Here is a 15752-nt window from a genome sequence, read left to right as displayed (position 1 = left end):
AATGACTTGTTAAAGATATGCACACATACATGCCTCTCTTCGAAAAAACTGTGGAAACAAAATACACTAAAGGGTAAACCTTACCAGAGTTAATTTTCGCCTGTAACCACTTTTTCATACACTCTTGGTGGACATACTGCAAACTTCCTGTGCATTTGCATGGCTCTATTAGCAAATTAGATGATGACGCAGCTGCCATCTGACAAATTCTACATAAGTCACCTTCTTCTTCTTCAGAGTCCTCTAAAAGGAGGCTGAAAAAGAAGGCATATTTCATAAAGCAGAGCTAACTGGTTAATCATTCCCAGTCATACATAATCCCAAACAATACCTTTTTTGTTATTTTTACTCACTCTTTCTGGTTAAGAAAAAAACAAACAATAATAAAGGGGAAAAAACTATTGAAAAACCATGAAAACCTGTTACAGTGAGAATAAAAATTATAGTAAATATTTTAAAGGTAAATGAAATAAGCTATTCTACTGCTTTCTTTAAATCATTTAAATAATTTTGTCTTTGGTACTACAGTTTAGGGTCCCTATTTTTCACAATCACTTTACATGTATCCCTAAGAGATTTTAATTTCAGCAGTACCATAGACTACTTCAGTACCCCTCACATCTTCCAGAAAACTTTTACATCAACCTGAGTGACTTAAATAGAGTAGTGACTTCTTATTTGTATGTTGTCAGAACAACATGTGTTCAAACTGATAAGCTTTTGTATTTAATCACAGTAAAAAACCATAAGAATAGATTTAAAAATTCTCCATTTCCCCCATCCCCAGCAATGTTATTAAATCATCTTGATTTAAACAAGGGTAGGACTTTAAGTGTGGAGCAGTTTCCATTAACATATATTGCACTTAATAGGCTAACATACAGAGTAATTTTAATGTAGAATAGCTACACAGAAAGAAATTTTTTGTTAAAATGTCTATTGGCTTAGTCCACTACTGACATAAAAGAGGTATTCAGTAAACTGATGATACCAAATGTTAAACTGTTACTCAAGTAAAATTTGGATTGTATGGGTTACTAATAAATTTAGCAACAGACACGTGGAAAAGGAATAGGTATACAGCTGTTGGGTACCTTTCATGCCCTGGCTTAACCAGAGGTATGACCTCAACTATAAATCTTCACGTTTTACCTTTTGATTTAGCTTTCTACAGTTCATTGCTTCAATTAACTTCTACTCGGGAGATTCAATTTTTTTTTTTACACTCTTATTACAGCAGCACCCCCACCCCCATCTGCAGGGGATGCATTTAAACACACTCAGTGGATGTCTGAAACCACAAACAGTACCAAACCCTACACACTATGTTTTTCCTTTATATACCTATCTATGATACAAGTTTAATTTAAAAAAGAAAACCAACGACTTTATTTACTGATTTTTTGGGGGCAGGGGAGGAAAAATATGGGAGGGGAGGGTGAAAGACAGAGGGTGGAGGAAAAGAAAAAGAGAAACATCAATTTGTTGTTCCACTTATTTAGGCATTCATTAGCTGATTCTTTCATGTGCCCTCACAGTGAAATCGACACTCCAACCTTGGTGTATCGGTACAATGCTCTAACAAACGAAGCTACCTGGCCAGGCTGATAAAAGTTTAATTTATAAATTAGGCACAGTAAGAGATTAACATCAACTAATAAAACAGAATGATTATAACAATATACTGTAATGAAAGTAATATGAATGTGGTCTCTTTCAAAATATCTTATTTTACTGTCTGTACAGGGTAGATATGTGGGGAAAAAGAAATGAGTCACATCATGAACAGGAGGACAAAGCCAGGTGGGGTGAGATTTCATCATGCTACCCAGAAAAGTGTATGATATAAAATTTATGAATTGTTTACTTTTGGAATTTCCCACTTAGTATTTTTGAACCACAGCTGACTAAAGGTAACTAAAACCATGCAAATGAAACTGCAGGTAAGAGGAAACTACTAGATGCAGAGTGTCTTAAAATCCTCACAAGCAAAAATATAATAAACACACACAAACTCTATGGCAAAATAACCAAGAGATGCTTCTTTTTAAATCATCTAACCAGACAGAATTGTGCTGGCTTAATCTGTTTCTCTCTGGAAATCGTGAAATTGAAAGCTTTGCCAACTTCTTACACCAATGCACTCAAGTTAATGTAACTTGAATGCAAGAAATACTATTATAGTTACAACAATTAATTATAATAGCTGGAAATAGTTATAACTACATTCCTGAGAAGACACCATGCAGGCAGAGGGAGTTGCTACAATAATGTTAAAGCTCCTACTACCAGGGCAGAGTGTATAGCTTTCCAAGGGGAAAAAAAAACATGGAATTAAAAAGCAGGTAGAAAACTGTCACATGGTACAATTTGCCCTATATAAGGAAAAATGGGAATATAGTAGTCCAGTGCCCAGCATTTCAGAAAGCATCTGAAACTCCCTCTTTCCCCAGAAGTGGATTTGAATGTATTTCCTCTTAAAAGTACAAAAGATTCTGGAATGGTAGTAATAGCTATGCCCCCCACAAATTCCATTACCGTGGGCCTTTGAGTCAGAAAAAATACCCTATAATCTTAGCTTTACAGTCTTTTTTCCTGTATAAAAATATAAAAGTATGCTTCACATGTATTACCCTATCTCATTTTATTAATTTACTACACAGAAAAACCAAATATATACTGAGGACAAAATTAATAATTAAGTTGGGAATAAAGTCTCTGATCTTTCATCTTTTCACTCTTACAATTCCTACCAGAGATTTTTAAGCAAACTTCCACTGCACAAAAGATTTCATTAATATAAAGATTTTTTTCCTTAATCCTCACCAGAGGATGTTTACTGATTGGAGGTGGGGGGAGATAGAGAGACAGACACAGAGAGAGAGAGAGAAAAACACTGACCAGGTGCTTTCCATCAGAGCTCTGACAGGAGCTCTAACCCACAACTCAGGTATGTGCCCTGACTGGGGATTGAACCAGCAACCCTTTGGTATATGGGATGATACTCCAACCGACTGAGCTACCAGCCAGGGCTGTACAAAGATTCTTTAAGTCTGAAATTTAAAATGGTCTTTCTATCAAGTAGTCACAATATATAAAGAATATTCAATATATACTTAGAGGACTTCGAAAACAAAATTAAAAATATATACAAATAATTTTACTTCCAAAAGATCTGAGGTGAAAATTACAAATAAATCATGTTGGTAATCATCTTAATAACCCACAACCATTTGGGCATCCTTACAAATCCAATTTAGCACTTGTCTACCAAGGAATAGGATAGGAGATTAAGATTTTTGTCGTTGCATGCTGTTTAAAAAATAATCTTTAGGTTATTTCTTGATTCTGTCTACACCCCAGTGCCTACCTTCATTATTATTTCTCACCCATTTTACCTGAGTAGGGGGTAACATCTTACTGTAAATTTCAAGGGAAAAAATTTTATATAAGAAGCCATTTTAGATTTTTTTTCCTCCTCTCTAATCTGCTCTTCCTTTATGAGCTTAAGACAGGTATTCAAATTTACCTCTCTTTTATTTTCTGCAGTTTTTCTGGGTCTCTTGAAGGTGCACTTTTAGTTTTATCACTTTTCCCATCAGATGAACTCCAACCTGAAGGAATAATATCTACAGTGATCATGACATTGTCGGTCAAATTATTTCCAAGTGCTGGGGGGACTGCAAATCGAAATAAGGAACCAGGAAGGACTCCTGTTACTCCTGGGTTTCTTCCACTGGGAGCCGAATCTGATGTGGAGCCCCCTGCAGCAGCACTGCTCGATGCTGCAGCTGCTTGTGATCTGCTGGCAGCGGCCCCAAGGGGATCACTCTGTGCTTCAAGGTGAACCACTTCACTTGATTCTCTTCTAAATAAGTGATGAGATCTAGATGGTATATCAGAGGTAGGTATCCTTGAAGATTCATCTCGTCCCTCTCGCCTCCTTCTAGAGAACAAAGGTGTGCATCTATTTCTAAGTGAGGAAGATAACCATGGTCCTGTATTTCTACCTTCAGATTCTTGGTTAAAATTTTCTGAATCTGGCTCAGAGCTATGATTTTGGCTAAGAGATGACAAACCCCATCTTCGCCTAAGAAATCGAAATCCCTGAGAAGGTTCAGATGCCCTATTATCAGGAACGTCAGAAGTCGTTGTTGCATTGCTACGAGACTGTGAGGCTGTCGAGATTCTTGGAGAAATATAAGAATTTTCAGAACTCAATGATCTTGTATTTAAGGATTCCTGACTAGACCTTCGTGAAAAAAAAGTAGATGACATACTAGAAGCTATACGTGACAGCAATCTCCTGGTCGTACGTCTCCCTTCATTGTCAGAAGATTCTTGAAATGATCTTTGAGATGAACCAACCCTACCTGAATTGCTTATGGTTGAGGTTTCGTCTCTATTTGAAATATAAGAAAATCCAGGCTGTGTATTGTTTTGGGGAGATTCCAATTCTCTTGGAGAAAAATTTGATCTTAAAGAATTTCTACTAGAACATGGTATGGTCTGATGTTGAGGAGACATTTGGTGGTTTGTGGATGATGTATTCAATTGTAAAGTGCTCACTGAGTTCTCTTTTGGTCTTGCTCCCTGTGAATATGAAGAAGGAACTCTGTCTTGAACATCTATTTTTGAAAGAAAGGAAAAGTAACCAATTACATGAAATAATTTGACTATTGTTAAAATTTGCATAGATTAATGACTAATTACTGCCAAAAAGAAACACTGGTTTCAAACTGAATATTGCTACATAATAACTACACAGCTTAACTACCATTTTAGAAAAAAACCTAAATGTACTTCTTTTTCTACACCCTTGGTAAAAATCTAGCACTTCTATATAAAGTCAACATTACAAACCAAAATAAAGTGAGAGTTTATGAGAGGCAAAAATCAACCTACCAACCTGAAGTACAAGCTGAATTTGTTGATCAGAAATTGATATGGTAAAATATCTAATAACTAAATGGATAAGGAATTTTAAAGGGACCAAATAATTCAATGTAAATGACTCTTACAACAAATAAAAGCAAAATAGTCTTAAGGAGACAGTGGGAGATTTTTCTTACTCTGCTATAGTACAAAAGTTATTTCATATAGTATTATCACCTTTGTAATTTCATGGTAAAACTTGCTGAGAGCTGAAAATTTCTCCGTTTTTTTTCCCCTTAAAGGTAATGGCTGCGATTCTCAGCCCTGACTACTCATCAAACATACCTTTGCTTTTCAACACTGGCTGGAAGCATTGGGTCAGAATAGAGTCCTGACATCTATTAGGAGTCCTGGCACCTAAGTACACCACTGGCTCTAAACTTCAAAGGGTGAGAAATACTACAGGATTCCTTTATGAAGAATACTTATCCATACACCCACAGTTTTAAGAGCTAGGTTACTACTGTGCTAATACATGGAGTCTCATGAAAGAATAAATTATTAGGGGCTAAATCTATTCTATCCTGTACTTTATACTCTCATACCTAGAAGCTGTTGATAGTGTCTACTAAAAGTCACCCACTCAAAGCCAAGCAAATAAAAAGATGTACTTTATTAAATAAAGCAAAGTCTTGCCCTGGCTGGGTGGCTCAGTTGGTTGGAGCATGATCCTGAACACCAAAAAGTTGCTATCTTGATTCCCAGTCAGGGCACATACCTAGGTTGTGGGTTTGAACCCCAGTGGCAGTGTGGCACGGGCACAGTTGGGGCATGTAAAGGAGGCAACAGATTGGTGTTTCCCCCTCTCTCTCAATCAATGAAAACATACCTTTGGGTGAATTTTAAAAAGAACGAAAAAAATTAAAACAAAGGTTTGCCCCAACACAATTATTCTTAAAAAAAAAAACTAAACCTTTTCAGCCCTGATCAGTGGAGTTCAGTTGGTTGGGTACTGTCCCACAAATCAAAAAGTTGCCAGCTGGATCCATAGTTAGGGCAAAAAGGCAACTGATAGATGTTTTCTCCCTCCCTTTTTTCCTCTCTCTAAAAATAAACCTTTAAAAAACAAATATATCTTCTATATAAATCAAACTCTACTTTTGCCTGCTATATTTGTCTATGTCAATTAGCACTTTTTTGTCTTAAGTTACTTAGCTATTGTTTCATGGTACTTATGTCTGAAAAGCTTAAAAGGTATTTCAACTAAATGAAAACCAAGGCATTCATGTTAAATGAGGGTAATTCTAAATTGTCTTAAAATGGTGATGTCAAGCTTTAGTTAGTTTAGAATTTTGACTATCATTACTTATTACACTACATAAGGCAAATTATACTGGAATATAGATACGCAAGAATTATTGAGTGTACTTTATGACATTCTTAAGAGAGTAATCAGCAGAAAATCTGGACATTTCAATTGTTTATATTTTTAAAAGCAAAGAAACAAGGGACTAGGACACATTAAGCTATTTGAAATATTCATTAGGATATATTTCACTTATTCTTTTGTACCATAATTTTAGTGATATAAATAGGAAAATATGACATTATTAGGTAAGTTTATACATACATGATGAACTTGTGAAATCACCACTTCGGTGACTGTAATCCATAAGATTACTAATGGAGGAATCTGCTCTCCTCTCTAAATCTCTCCTCTCTCTCATTAAGTCACTTCCAAATGATCCAAGTACCACTGATGAAGATCTGGGAACTTGACTATGCCTCCAAGAAGAATCTTAAAATAATCAAAGAAGTTTTAGTTCAGAGAAAGCTTTCAAAGTTTCTGATGACAACAAATCTTCAGTATTATACAAGGAGATTGTGATTTATTACAGAAATTCCTAGTTACAAAGTTGTAATCAGAAGCAAAATTTAGCAAAACATAAAATTATTCACTAAATGAACTCATCACTTATAAAATTATTTCCTATTAAGACACATTCTTCTATAATACTAAATTCTATCCCCATACATGATGCCAATGTTTTCGCAATTGTTCTCTAGCTGACTACATACAATGTAAACGATGGGTTGGCCAAAAAGTCCGATTTTTTTTCCCCTGTAAAATAAAAGACAGTTTTCATTTTCACCAATAACTTTATTGATTTTGATATTTTGAGTATGTAAGCTATCTCCTGCTATTGGTTTCTAGTGGGTAGAGGCCAGGGTGCTGTGAACAGCCTTCAAAGCATAAGACAGTCTCACAGCAAAGAATTACTTGGCCAAAATGTCAATAGTACCAAGAAACTTTGCAAAGCACTTCTGACATGTTCCATCAGTCACAGCACCTTCTCCATAAACTGCAAAAATCTTTGTGTTTCAGTTGTGCTTTTACCTTTCTTGAAGTAAGAAAGCATAATACACTGAAAATGTTGTGCATTTTCTTTAATCTTCAATATCAAAATGGCTGCACAAAAATTCACCGATTTGGTAAGTTTTTTAAAATGCACACTGCCTGATATGACAGCTGTGACAATACAATCTAACAAAATTGTTTTGAATGAAGTTAAAGACAACTGAACACTACCAGAGTCATTGTACAGAAAAAAACTAAACGAACTTTTTAGCCAACCCAATAAAATGAGCACAGAACAAAAAATGCAAGACTTGCAAAAGATGCAGAATTTCATGAAAAGTCAATGCAAGTTATATTGGAAAACAGTAAAAATCAAAATAAAAAAATCAAAGCCAGATTGTAATAGAAGCTATTGGAGATTATATAATACTATTAATCAGAATTATCACTGACACTACACATGGTTTGTTCCTATTTGAAGAATTAATGTAGCATTACAACTGTAATCAGAAATTTCTTAGATATGATTTCATTTAAAAATAAATTAAAAATTAAGTCTCAAAACTTTCTCCCCCTTACTATTTACCTTGAAATTTGTATTCTTCCTCTCCTAGTCCCAACAGCCTTAATAATGTCTGTTCATTCAGGAGAATGGCCCAGGGTTTTTTAATGGTATACATTCACAGGGCAGAGGAGAACAAAACTCTGCACAGTGGTGTTTGTCTACAAAGTTAAGGTCAGTCTGCTCTTACCCATCACACTACTTTTAATATCCTCCAGATGGGAGTGTCTTTCCCATGGCGGTCTGCTTTTTAAAGTAGAAAGAATGCCCTGGCTGGTGTGGCTCAGTTGGTTGGGTGCTGCTCCCGCAAACCAAAAGGTCAGAGGTTTGATTCCTGATCAGGACACATGCCCAGGTGGTGGGTTCAGTCCCCAGTCGGGGCGCATGCAAGAAGCAACCAATCAATGATTCTCTCTCACATTAATGTTTTTCTTCCTCCCTCCCCCTCTCTCTGGAATCAATAAAAGAAAAAATAAAATAAAATAGAAAGAAATCGCTGACACTAATTCAATTGGTAATACATATGCATTTCAAGAATTTTATTTCCCGTTGTGTCATCTCAAGTTCTGTCTCACCTTAAAACTATTTCAGGCATTGGTTTGTGTTTCATTTGAGGAGTTTAACAAGGAGGGAGCCTCCTGCCCTCTCAACAAAAAACCTTTTTAATTTGTGCAACAAATGTGTCTGTGAGTACAAAATACCAATCATAAAGCTTTATGGATAAGCCATCTAAATCTCAGAATGGTCAAGTGATTTGTTCAATGCCACACATCGAAAATGAGGGCTAGAATCATGGCTTTCTAATTCCTAGTATAGAACTCCTAATAGAACACCAACAACTTTTTAGATAAAGAATTTCTGTATTTTCTGAAAATAAATATATACCGCAATGTGTCTCATTTATAGAAGATAAGCTTTGAAAATGTTTTTTGCCTACTTCAGAAAAATTGGCTTTCCTAAAACAATTTTAAAAAATTTACCTCCTGTAACAACCAGCCAATGTGTCACTTTTACCAATTTGATTGCCATACATTTGCAGCTTTTCTAATTAAATCTGTCAATATCCTGTTTGTGTAAAACATCTGTACCAAATTTAGAAAATTTCAAGAGCTGATTTCAGTTCTAGCCCTGACTTAAGGTAAGATGCTGGAAACTCCACCACATTTACGAGCCCACTGTCTTATGTTTGCTCTATCTGCTTACTGTTATCTTGTCTTGGGAAAAAGGTTTTAGTCCAAAATGCATGTGAAGTAACTCTTACATAAATTTGATTCTTACCTGATACTGCATTTAAACCATGTCCCACATTTCTCCCAGCTGAGGTAGATACACAGTTTGTACAGGAAAGTTTAGGTCTTTTTGAATCATGATCCCGTTGCTGGTTTTGTGATCTTGAGCGTGCTCCCTGAGTTATCTCAGATTCACTATACCATGTAGATTGAAATGGAGATGCAGATGATGATGCAGATGTAGACTGTCAGTTAAAAAAAAAAATTTAAAGGAACAAAATGCTTGCATTTATTATTAAATTTAATTTACAATATTCAAATACATTCCCAAGGACCAAATTTTTCTACCACATAGGTTTTTCATAATCTTTGTTTCCTTCTGCCCACTTGTCCCTTTATTTTATACTATACTAGTACTTTGTTGGGTAATAAATCCAAATTAATTATTCATTCTATGGAATTGTATATAATCATCTCATTAGGAAATATTTCATAGCAAAAATTTTATTCATTTTTTCCCCTCCTGGTTTAATATTTCAGCCTTCTGTGTAACGTGTTTCCTGTTAAGAGATGGACAGAATGCCAAGAAAGGCACTAACATATAAACTGTGAAGACCCTTCCATCAAAACAGGGCTTCTCAAGCAAAAGAAAATTTTATCCTGGTTCTAATGCTCATTCTTAAGACTACAATCATACAACACTATACACATTATGTTTTAAAAAATATTTTAATATGTGGAATTCCTTTATCAGTGAAACAAGAAACAGCTAAAATAAGTATATATTTTAAATCTCTTAGCTCAATATCTTTTTTCTATTTTTTTTTAAAGATTTCATTTATTTATTTTTAGAGAGAGGAGAAGGGAGGGAGATAGAGAGGGAGAGAGAAACATTGGAGTGTGAGAGAGAGAGCAATCAGTTGCTTCTCATATGCCCCCAACTGAGGACCTGGCCCACAACCCAGGCTTGTGCCCTGACCGGGAATCAAACCAACAGCATTTGGGTTCACAGGCTGGCACTGAATCCACTGAGCCACACCAGCCAGGGCTCAATGTCTTCTCTATTAACATATAAACATATATACACAAAGTAAAAGCCAAAACACAAAAGTCACTCAGAATGTATAAACTATTTTACTCCTTCCTAATTCTTCAATTGGTTGGGCAGTATGCCCAATATAGTGCATAAAAGGGGAGATTAGTTTGTCTCCTTAAAAATAACAGGTTTAAACGACAACATAGTATTTCAACCACAATGACAGAAATTGTCCTTTTATTTTACAAGAAGTTTTCCTTCATTAAACATTTTATAATAATTTAACATGCATGGGTTAACAGTTCATTTTATTAAAGAATATTACATAAAAACAATGTTCTTTTTTTAATGTTCTTTTAAGTGTTGTATTTCTTGACAAAAGTTAAAAATGTCATATAACATGAGTGGTAAATTCAGTCTATGTTAATCTAATATTCACATGATAAACATAAGACAACAAACAATAAATAATTATAAATAAGGCTATAATAGGAGATACTGTGAAAGTTCTCCAGAAAGGCAAGAGCCTAACTATGCCTGAGGAAAGCAGGAGAGAATACACAGAATGTGAGAGTTCACCTGCAGGCAAAAGAGGAACGAGACTGTAGACAACACAAAAAGATGTATAAATCCTTCTATCCTATGAATTTTCTAAAGCATTACAAACTTACCTGATTTTCTATTATGCTTCAATTATTGGAAGCACACTGCAAATATTCAGGGAATTCTACAGAATAAATTGCACACATATGGAAAAGCAGAAGATGCAAAGCTGAAAAAGCAGGAACAGACTACATCATCAGGATTTTATCTATCCCTTGCCCAGAGACTGTTTTGCTAATTGAATGTGGCATTCTTAGCTTAGCACAAATGTGGTCTCACTGACTTCCTCACCAAGTACTCCAGAGTCCCCAATCAATGAACTGAGTTATTAGCACAAAAGGTGAAATTCATTAGATATTTCAAAATAGAACCATCTTATGTGCCACTATCAGGTTATTAGGAAAATTATTCTGTATGCCAGTGACTTAACCCCTTTAGATATCAGAGAACAAAATAAAAAATGTTTTAATTGAAAATTTAGAAAGTCGCCATTTTTGTCAAGGAAATCTAAAATAGCAAACACCATCTAATCTTACCCCAATTTTTTACAAAGGGCATTTTATGTGCCTCCCAAACATGAAGGATATAACAGAATACAACAGACTTTTAATGTATGATGCACAAAATCCATAATTTGTCCTTATTTTTCTCACTTTACGTGGACTAAACAAATTGTTACTGAATAGCTCTTTTGCAACTTAGATTCTTAGAACATTGTGAAAGATGAAAAGGGTAGGATGGACAGAAAGTAGAAAAATGAGCTAATGGAAGTCATGAAATAGAAAAAAATAAGTCCATATCACAAAAGTAATGGGAACAGAGAACAATTATAAAAATGAAAATTCAATTTAGAGACAACGTGAGAAATTAACAAAAAATCTAAAATCACACCAGTTTCTAGCACTGGCTACTGGTGATATAAAGACACATTAACTTATACAGAAAACAATGTTCATGACTCACAACTCTTAAAGGTAGTCTATGGAGCCTATACATGTCATTACAACAGACAAAAATCCATGTTAATATCAGTATATGGAAAGGAAAAACAAAACTTTTTCGGCTGGCTTAAATTCAAAATCAAACATTTCCTATGTTCCTACCAATCAAATTTGTTCAAATATCCTAAGTCTGAAGCAAAACAAATTTTTCTCATCTTCTGAATTCTTTTATCAAAGTATGGGATTCTTTAACAATATACCATCTATTCCACTGTCTAGAACTACCCATAGCCAAATAAAATCAGGATGTGAGTATGTCTCCAAAGTATATCACCTTACAAAGAATGGTTATTTTTGAATGGACAGAGTACATGAATAGACATTTCTCTGAAGAATAGGGACAGACAGCTGAAGACATATGTAAAGACATGAAAAAATGCTCAAGATCACTAAGCATCAGGGAAATTCAAATGAAACACAATGAGATACCACCTTACACCTGTCAGAATGGCTGTTACCAAAAAATGTCAACAAGTGTTGACAAGAACGAGAAAAGGTTAACTCTTGTGCACTGTTGGTGGGTTGTAAACTGGTACAGCCAGTATGGAAAACAGTATGGAGGTTACTCAAAAATTAAAAATAGAACTACCATACAATCCAGCAATTCCACTTCTAGGTATTTATCTCAAGAGAACAACACAAACTTAAAAAGATACATGCACCCTTATGTTCGCTGCAAGATTACTTACAATAGCCAAAATGTGGAAGCAAGCTTGGTGTCCACTGATAGATGAATGGAAAAATATGTAGTATACCTTGGGGTATTACTCAACCATAAAAAAGAACGAAATCTTGCCATTTGTGACAACATGGATGCACCTAAACGGTATATTATGCTAAGTGAAGTAAGTCAAAGACAAATAACTAAAGACTTGTAGGTGGAATCTAGAACAACAAAACAAATGAAACAAATGAACAAACCAGACTCATACAAACAGATGAAACTGATGGTTGCCAGAGGTGAGGTAGTATGGGGATGGGTGGAAAAGGTCAAGTGGAATACAGACAATGTTGTGATAACTCTGCATAGTGACAGATGATTACTAGATTTACTGTGTTGATCACATCAGAAGGTACATAAAGGTCAAAGCACTATATTATACACCTGAAACTAATAAAATATTGTATACCAACTATACTTGATTAAAAGAAATTTAAGTAGCATTTGGTCTGTTTTTGTCTTATCTTTAATAATGGTGCTATAAACATTTATACTCAAGATTTGTGTAGATACATGTTTCTAATTTTCTTGGGTCTAACTGACGGGCCATATAATAACTCAAAAGTGTAATTTATGGAAGAATTATCAAGTTGTTTCCAAAGTGACTGTACCATTTTACAGTCCCATGAGTAATGTATGAGAGTTTCAATTTCTTTACAACCTGGCCAACCTGGTTTTCTTGTTTTGCTTTTCAATTTTTTTCTTCCTCTGCGAAAATAGAAGAGATGGTTTATTGTTCACATTACATTTGCCACAACTGAGAAGAGAACTAGTTCAGAATGTCACAGGCCCAGAACTAAGAACCAAAAGGGACTGTTCTTGTACAAGCAAGGTGGGTCTCTCAAAAGGTGGTTGCTGCAATCAGATGGCAATGTATGTTCTAGGTCCACTGAGAAGTTGTAGAGAGTACGCATGGACTCCAGTGATTGGTACCAGTATCCCTGGCCCGTGGCTTCCCTATTTCTGCTCCTGTGCCTTCCACAGGTATACAAGTTGGTAATTTACTCGAACCTCTGCCTCATCATCTTCTACACTTCAGCCTACATATTTGCTGCTTCTTCCATTTGGTTCTCATGGCACGGGGTTTCTAAAAAGATGGTGCTTAGGCCAAGGTTACTGTCTTTTCTATTTTTTGCCACTCCAGTGGGTGTAACATGGTACTACTGTACATCTGCCTTTTCCTAATGGCTGATGGTGTTGAGCATCTTTTCATGTGTTTCTTGGACAGCTGTACATCTTTAGACAAATGTCTACTCAAGGTCCTTTGCCCATTTTAAAGTGGGCTGTCATTATTATGAGGTAAGAGTTCATTGTCTTTCTTTATGGTGTCCTCTGACACACAAAAGTATTTAAATTCAGTAAGTTGAATCAATCTTTTTGCATTTGTCACCTTCAGACTATGGACATTCATAAGAAACTAAGAAGCTGATAATTATTAAATTTCTATTCATGTTCCTTGAAGTTCTCTCTTATTTCCATTAAATTTCCAGTCTTTGCACAGAATAGATAGAGCCTCGGCTCCTGGAGTAAACCTCTTTTATGAGTTACTTCAATTCAAAAGACTGTCTAGGATAAGAATTGTGAATTGTATGTTATGTACGATATAACTCAATGGAAGGAGAAGGTCTATCTAGCACGAAGCAGCTGAAATACTACATTGTGTACCTGAGAAATCATATATGGAAAGTTTGAAAACTTAGTAGCTATAAATGTATGCACAATGGACAGAAGAGAACTTTCCAAACTTTCTACAACTAGCAGACATCCACTTCTCATTTCATTTATTTATTTATATATTCACAATACCTCCTTAGGTTTACCCTTCCAACAAGAGGTTTCCTGGAAGAATAGTCAATTAAATCATTAACCATTATATAAATCAGTATTTGCATTCAGAAAACTACTTCTACATTGACTTTAAAAATATTCTCAAGACAAGCGTTTTTCTAACAGTTCAGTGAAAAAGGCCCTTGTCCTGGTTAGGTGGCTCACTTGGTTAGAACATCATCCTGATATGCTAAGGTTGCAGGTTTGATCCCTGGTCAGGGCACATACATGAATCAACCCATGAATGCATAAATAAGTAGAACAACAAACTGACGTGTGTATGGGTGCATGTGTTATGTCTCTCTCTCTAAAATCAGTAAAAAAGACACTTTTTAAAAAATCCTTAATGAGAAAATAATTTACTTAAGAAGAACTTGTATCTAGACTATATAAAATTATAAACTCTTACAACTCATAAACTGAATCAACAATTAGTAAGCTTCCACAACAGAAAACATCAGGCCTACATGGGCTCACTGGTGAATTCTATCACTTTCTTTTTTTAATCCTCACCTGAGGGTATGTTCACTGATTTTAGAGAGAACGGGGGAAGGGGGGGGAGAGAGAGAGAGAGAGAGAGAGAAACATCAATTAGTTGCCTCTCATACACACCCCAACCGAGGATCAAACCCTCAACATGGGTATGTTCCCTGAGCAGGAACTGCACCCACAACCTTCTGGTGTACAGGATAATGCTCCAATCAACTGGGTCACCCAACCCAGGCACTACCAAACATTTAGGGAAGAAATTATATCAATTATCTACAAATTCTTTCAGAGGATAGAAGCAGGGAAAATATTTCCTAACTCATTGTACGAGGCCAGCACTACCATAGTAACAAAACCAGGATAATATATAAGAAAAAACAAAATACAAGCCGGTACCTCACAGGAACATAAATGCAAAAATCCTTAACAATGCATTAGCAAGTGAAATCCAAAAAAGTGTAAAAAGAATAATATACCATGGCCAAGTGGAATTTAACCAAGCTATTTAAGTCTGGTTCCACATTCAAAAATCAATTTAATATTATCACATCAATAAGCTAAAGAAACCAAGCCTCATGATTATATTAATTAAGTGGAGCAAAGGTATTTAATAAAATCCGTATCCCTTTTATGATTAAAAACTCTCAGCAAACTAGAAAAAGGATAACTTTCTTAACTTGATATTATCTACAAAAAGTGTATGACATACTTAACAATTAGAAACGCAAAGCTTTCCTGCTAGGATCGGGTACAAGGGCAAGGATGCCTCTCTCACTATACTTTTTCAGGTAAATAACAATTCAACATATATGTACATGTTATAAAATGAACACTGCGATAACTCTAGTTAATATCCACAACTACACAGCTACCAATTTTTTTCATGTGTAGAAAACTTTTGAGACCTACTCTTTCAGAAATCTTCAAATATACAATACAGCTAACTATAGTCTCCATGCCATACACATTACACTCCCAAGACTTATTAACTGAACATACCTTTTGACCCCCCCCCCCATTCTGCCCCACTTATACCCCATGCCCCTTGTC

The 15752-nt window shown here is 35.2% G+C and overlaps 1 protein-coding gene across 2 annotated transcripts in view; it reads right to left on the bottom strand.

Annotated features, from left to right (window-relative positions):
• Positions 1-15752, bottom strand: part of MARCHF7 (membrane associated ring-CH-type finger 7) — a 48918-nt gene that overhangs the window by 14771 nt on the left and 18395 nt on the right. For both annotated transcript variants that reach the window (XM_054562734.1, XM_054562733.1), the window contains exons 3-6: positions 9075-9270; positions 6506-6673; positions 3530-4628; positions 85-254 (exon numbers count right to left, since the gene is read on the bottom strand). In XM_054562734.1, the coding sequence (XP_054418709.1) occupies positions 85-254; positions 3530-4628; positions 6506-6673; positions 9075-9270 (1633 nt within the window). The remainder of the gene's footprint in view (positions 1-84; positions 255-3529; positions 4629-6505; positions 6674-9074; positions 9271-15752) is intronic.

Source organism: Pteronotus mesoamericanus, unplaced genomic scaffold, assembly GCF_021234165.1.
Source record: "Pteronotus mesoamericanus isolate MK-2021 breed Mesoamerican mustached bat unplaced genomic scaffold, CSHL_Meso_final scaffold_651, whole genome shotgun sequence".
Lineage (NCBI taxonomy): Eukaryota > Metazoa > Chordata > Mammalia > Chiroptera > Mormoopidae > Pteronotus > Pteronotus mesoamericanus.
This window is presented reverse-complemented; position numbering and strand designations above follow the sequence as displayed.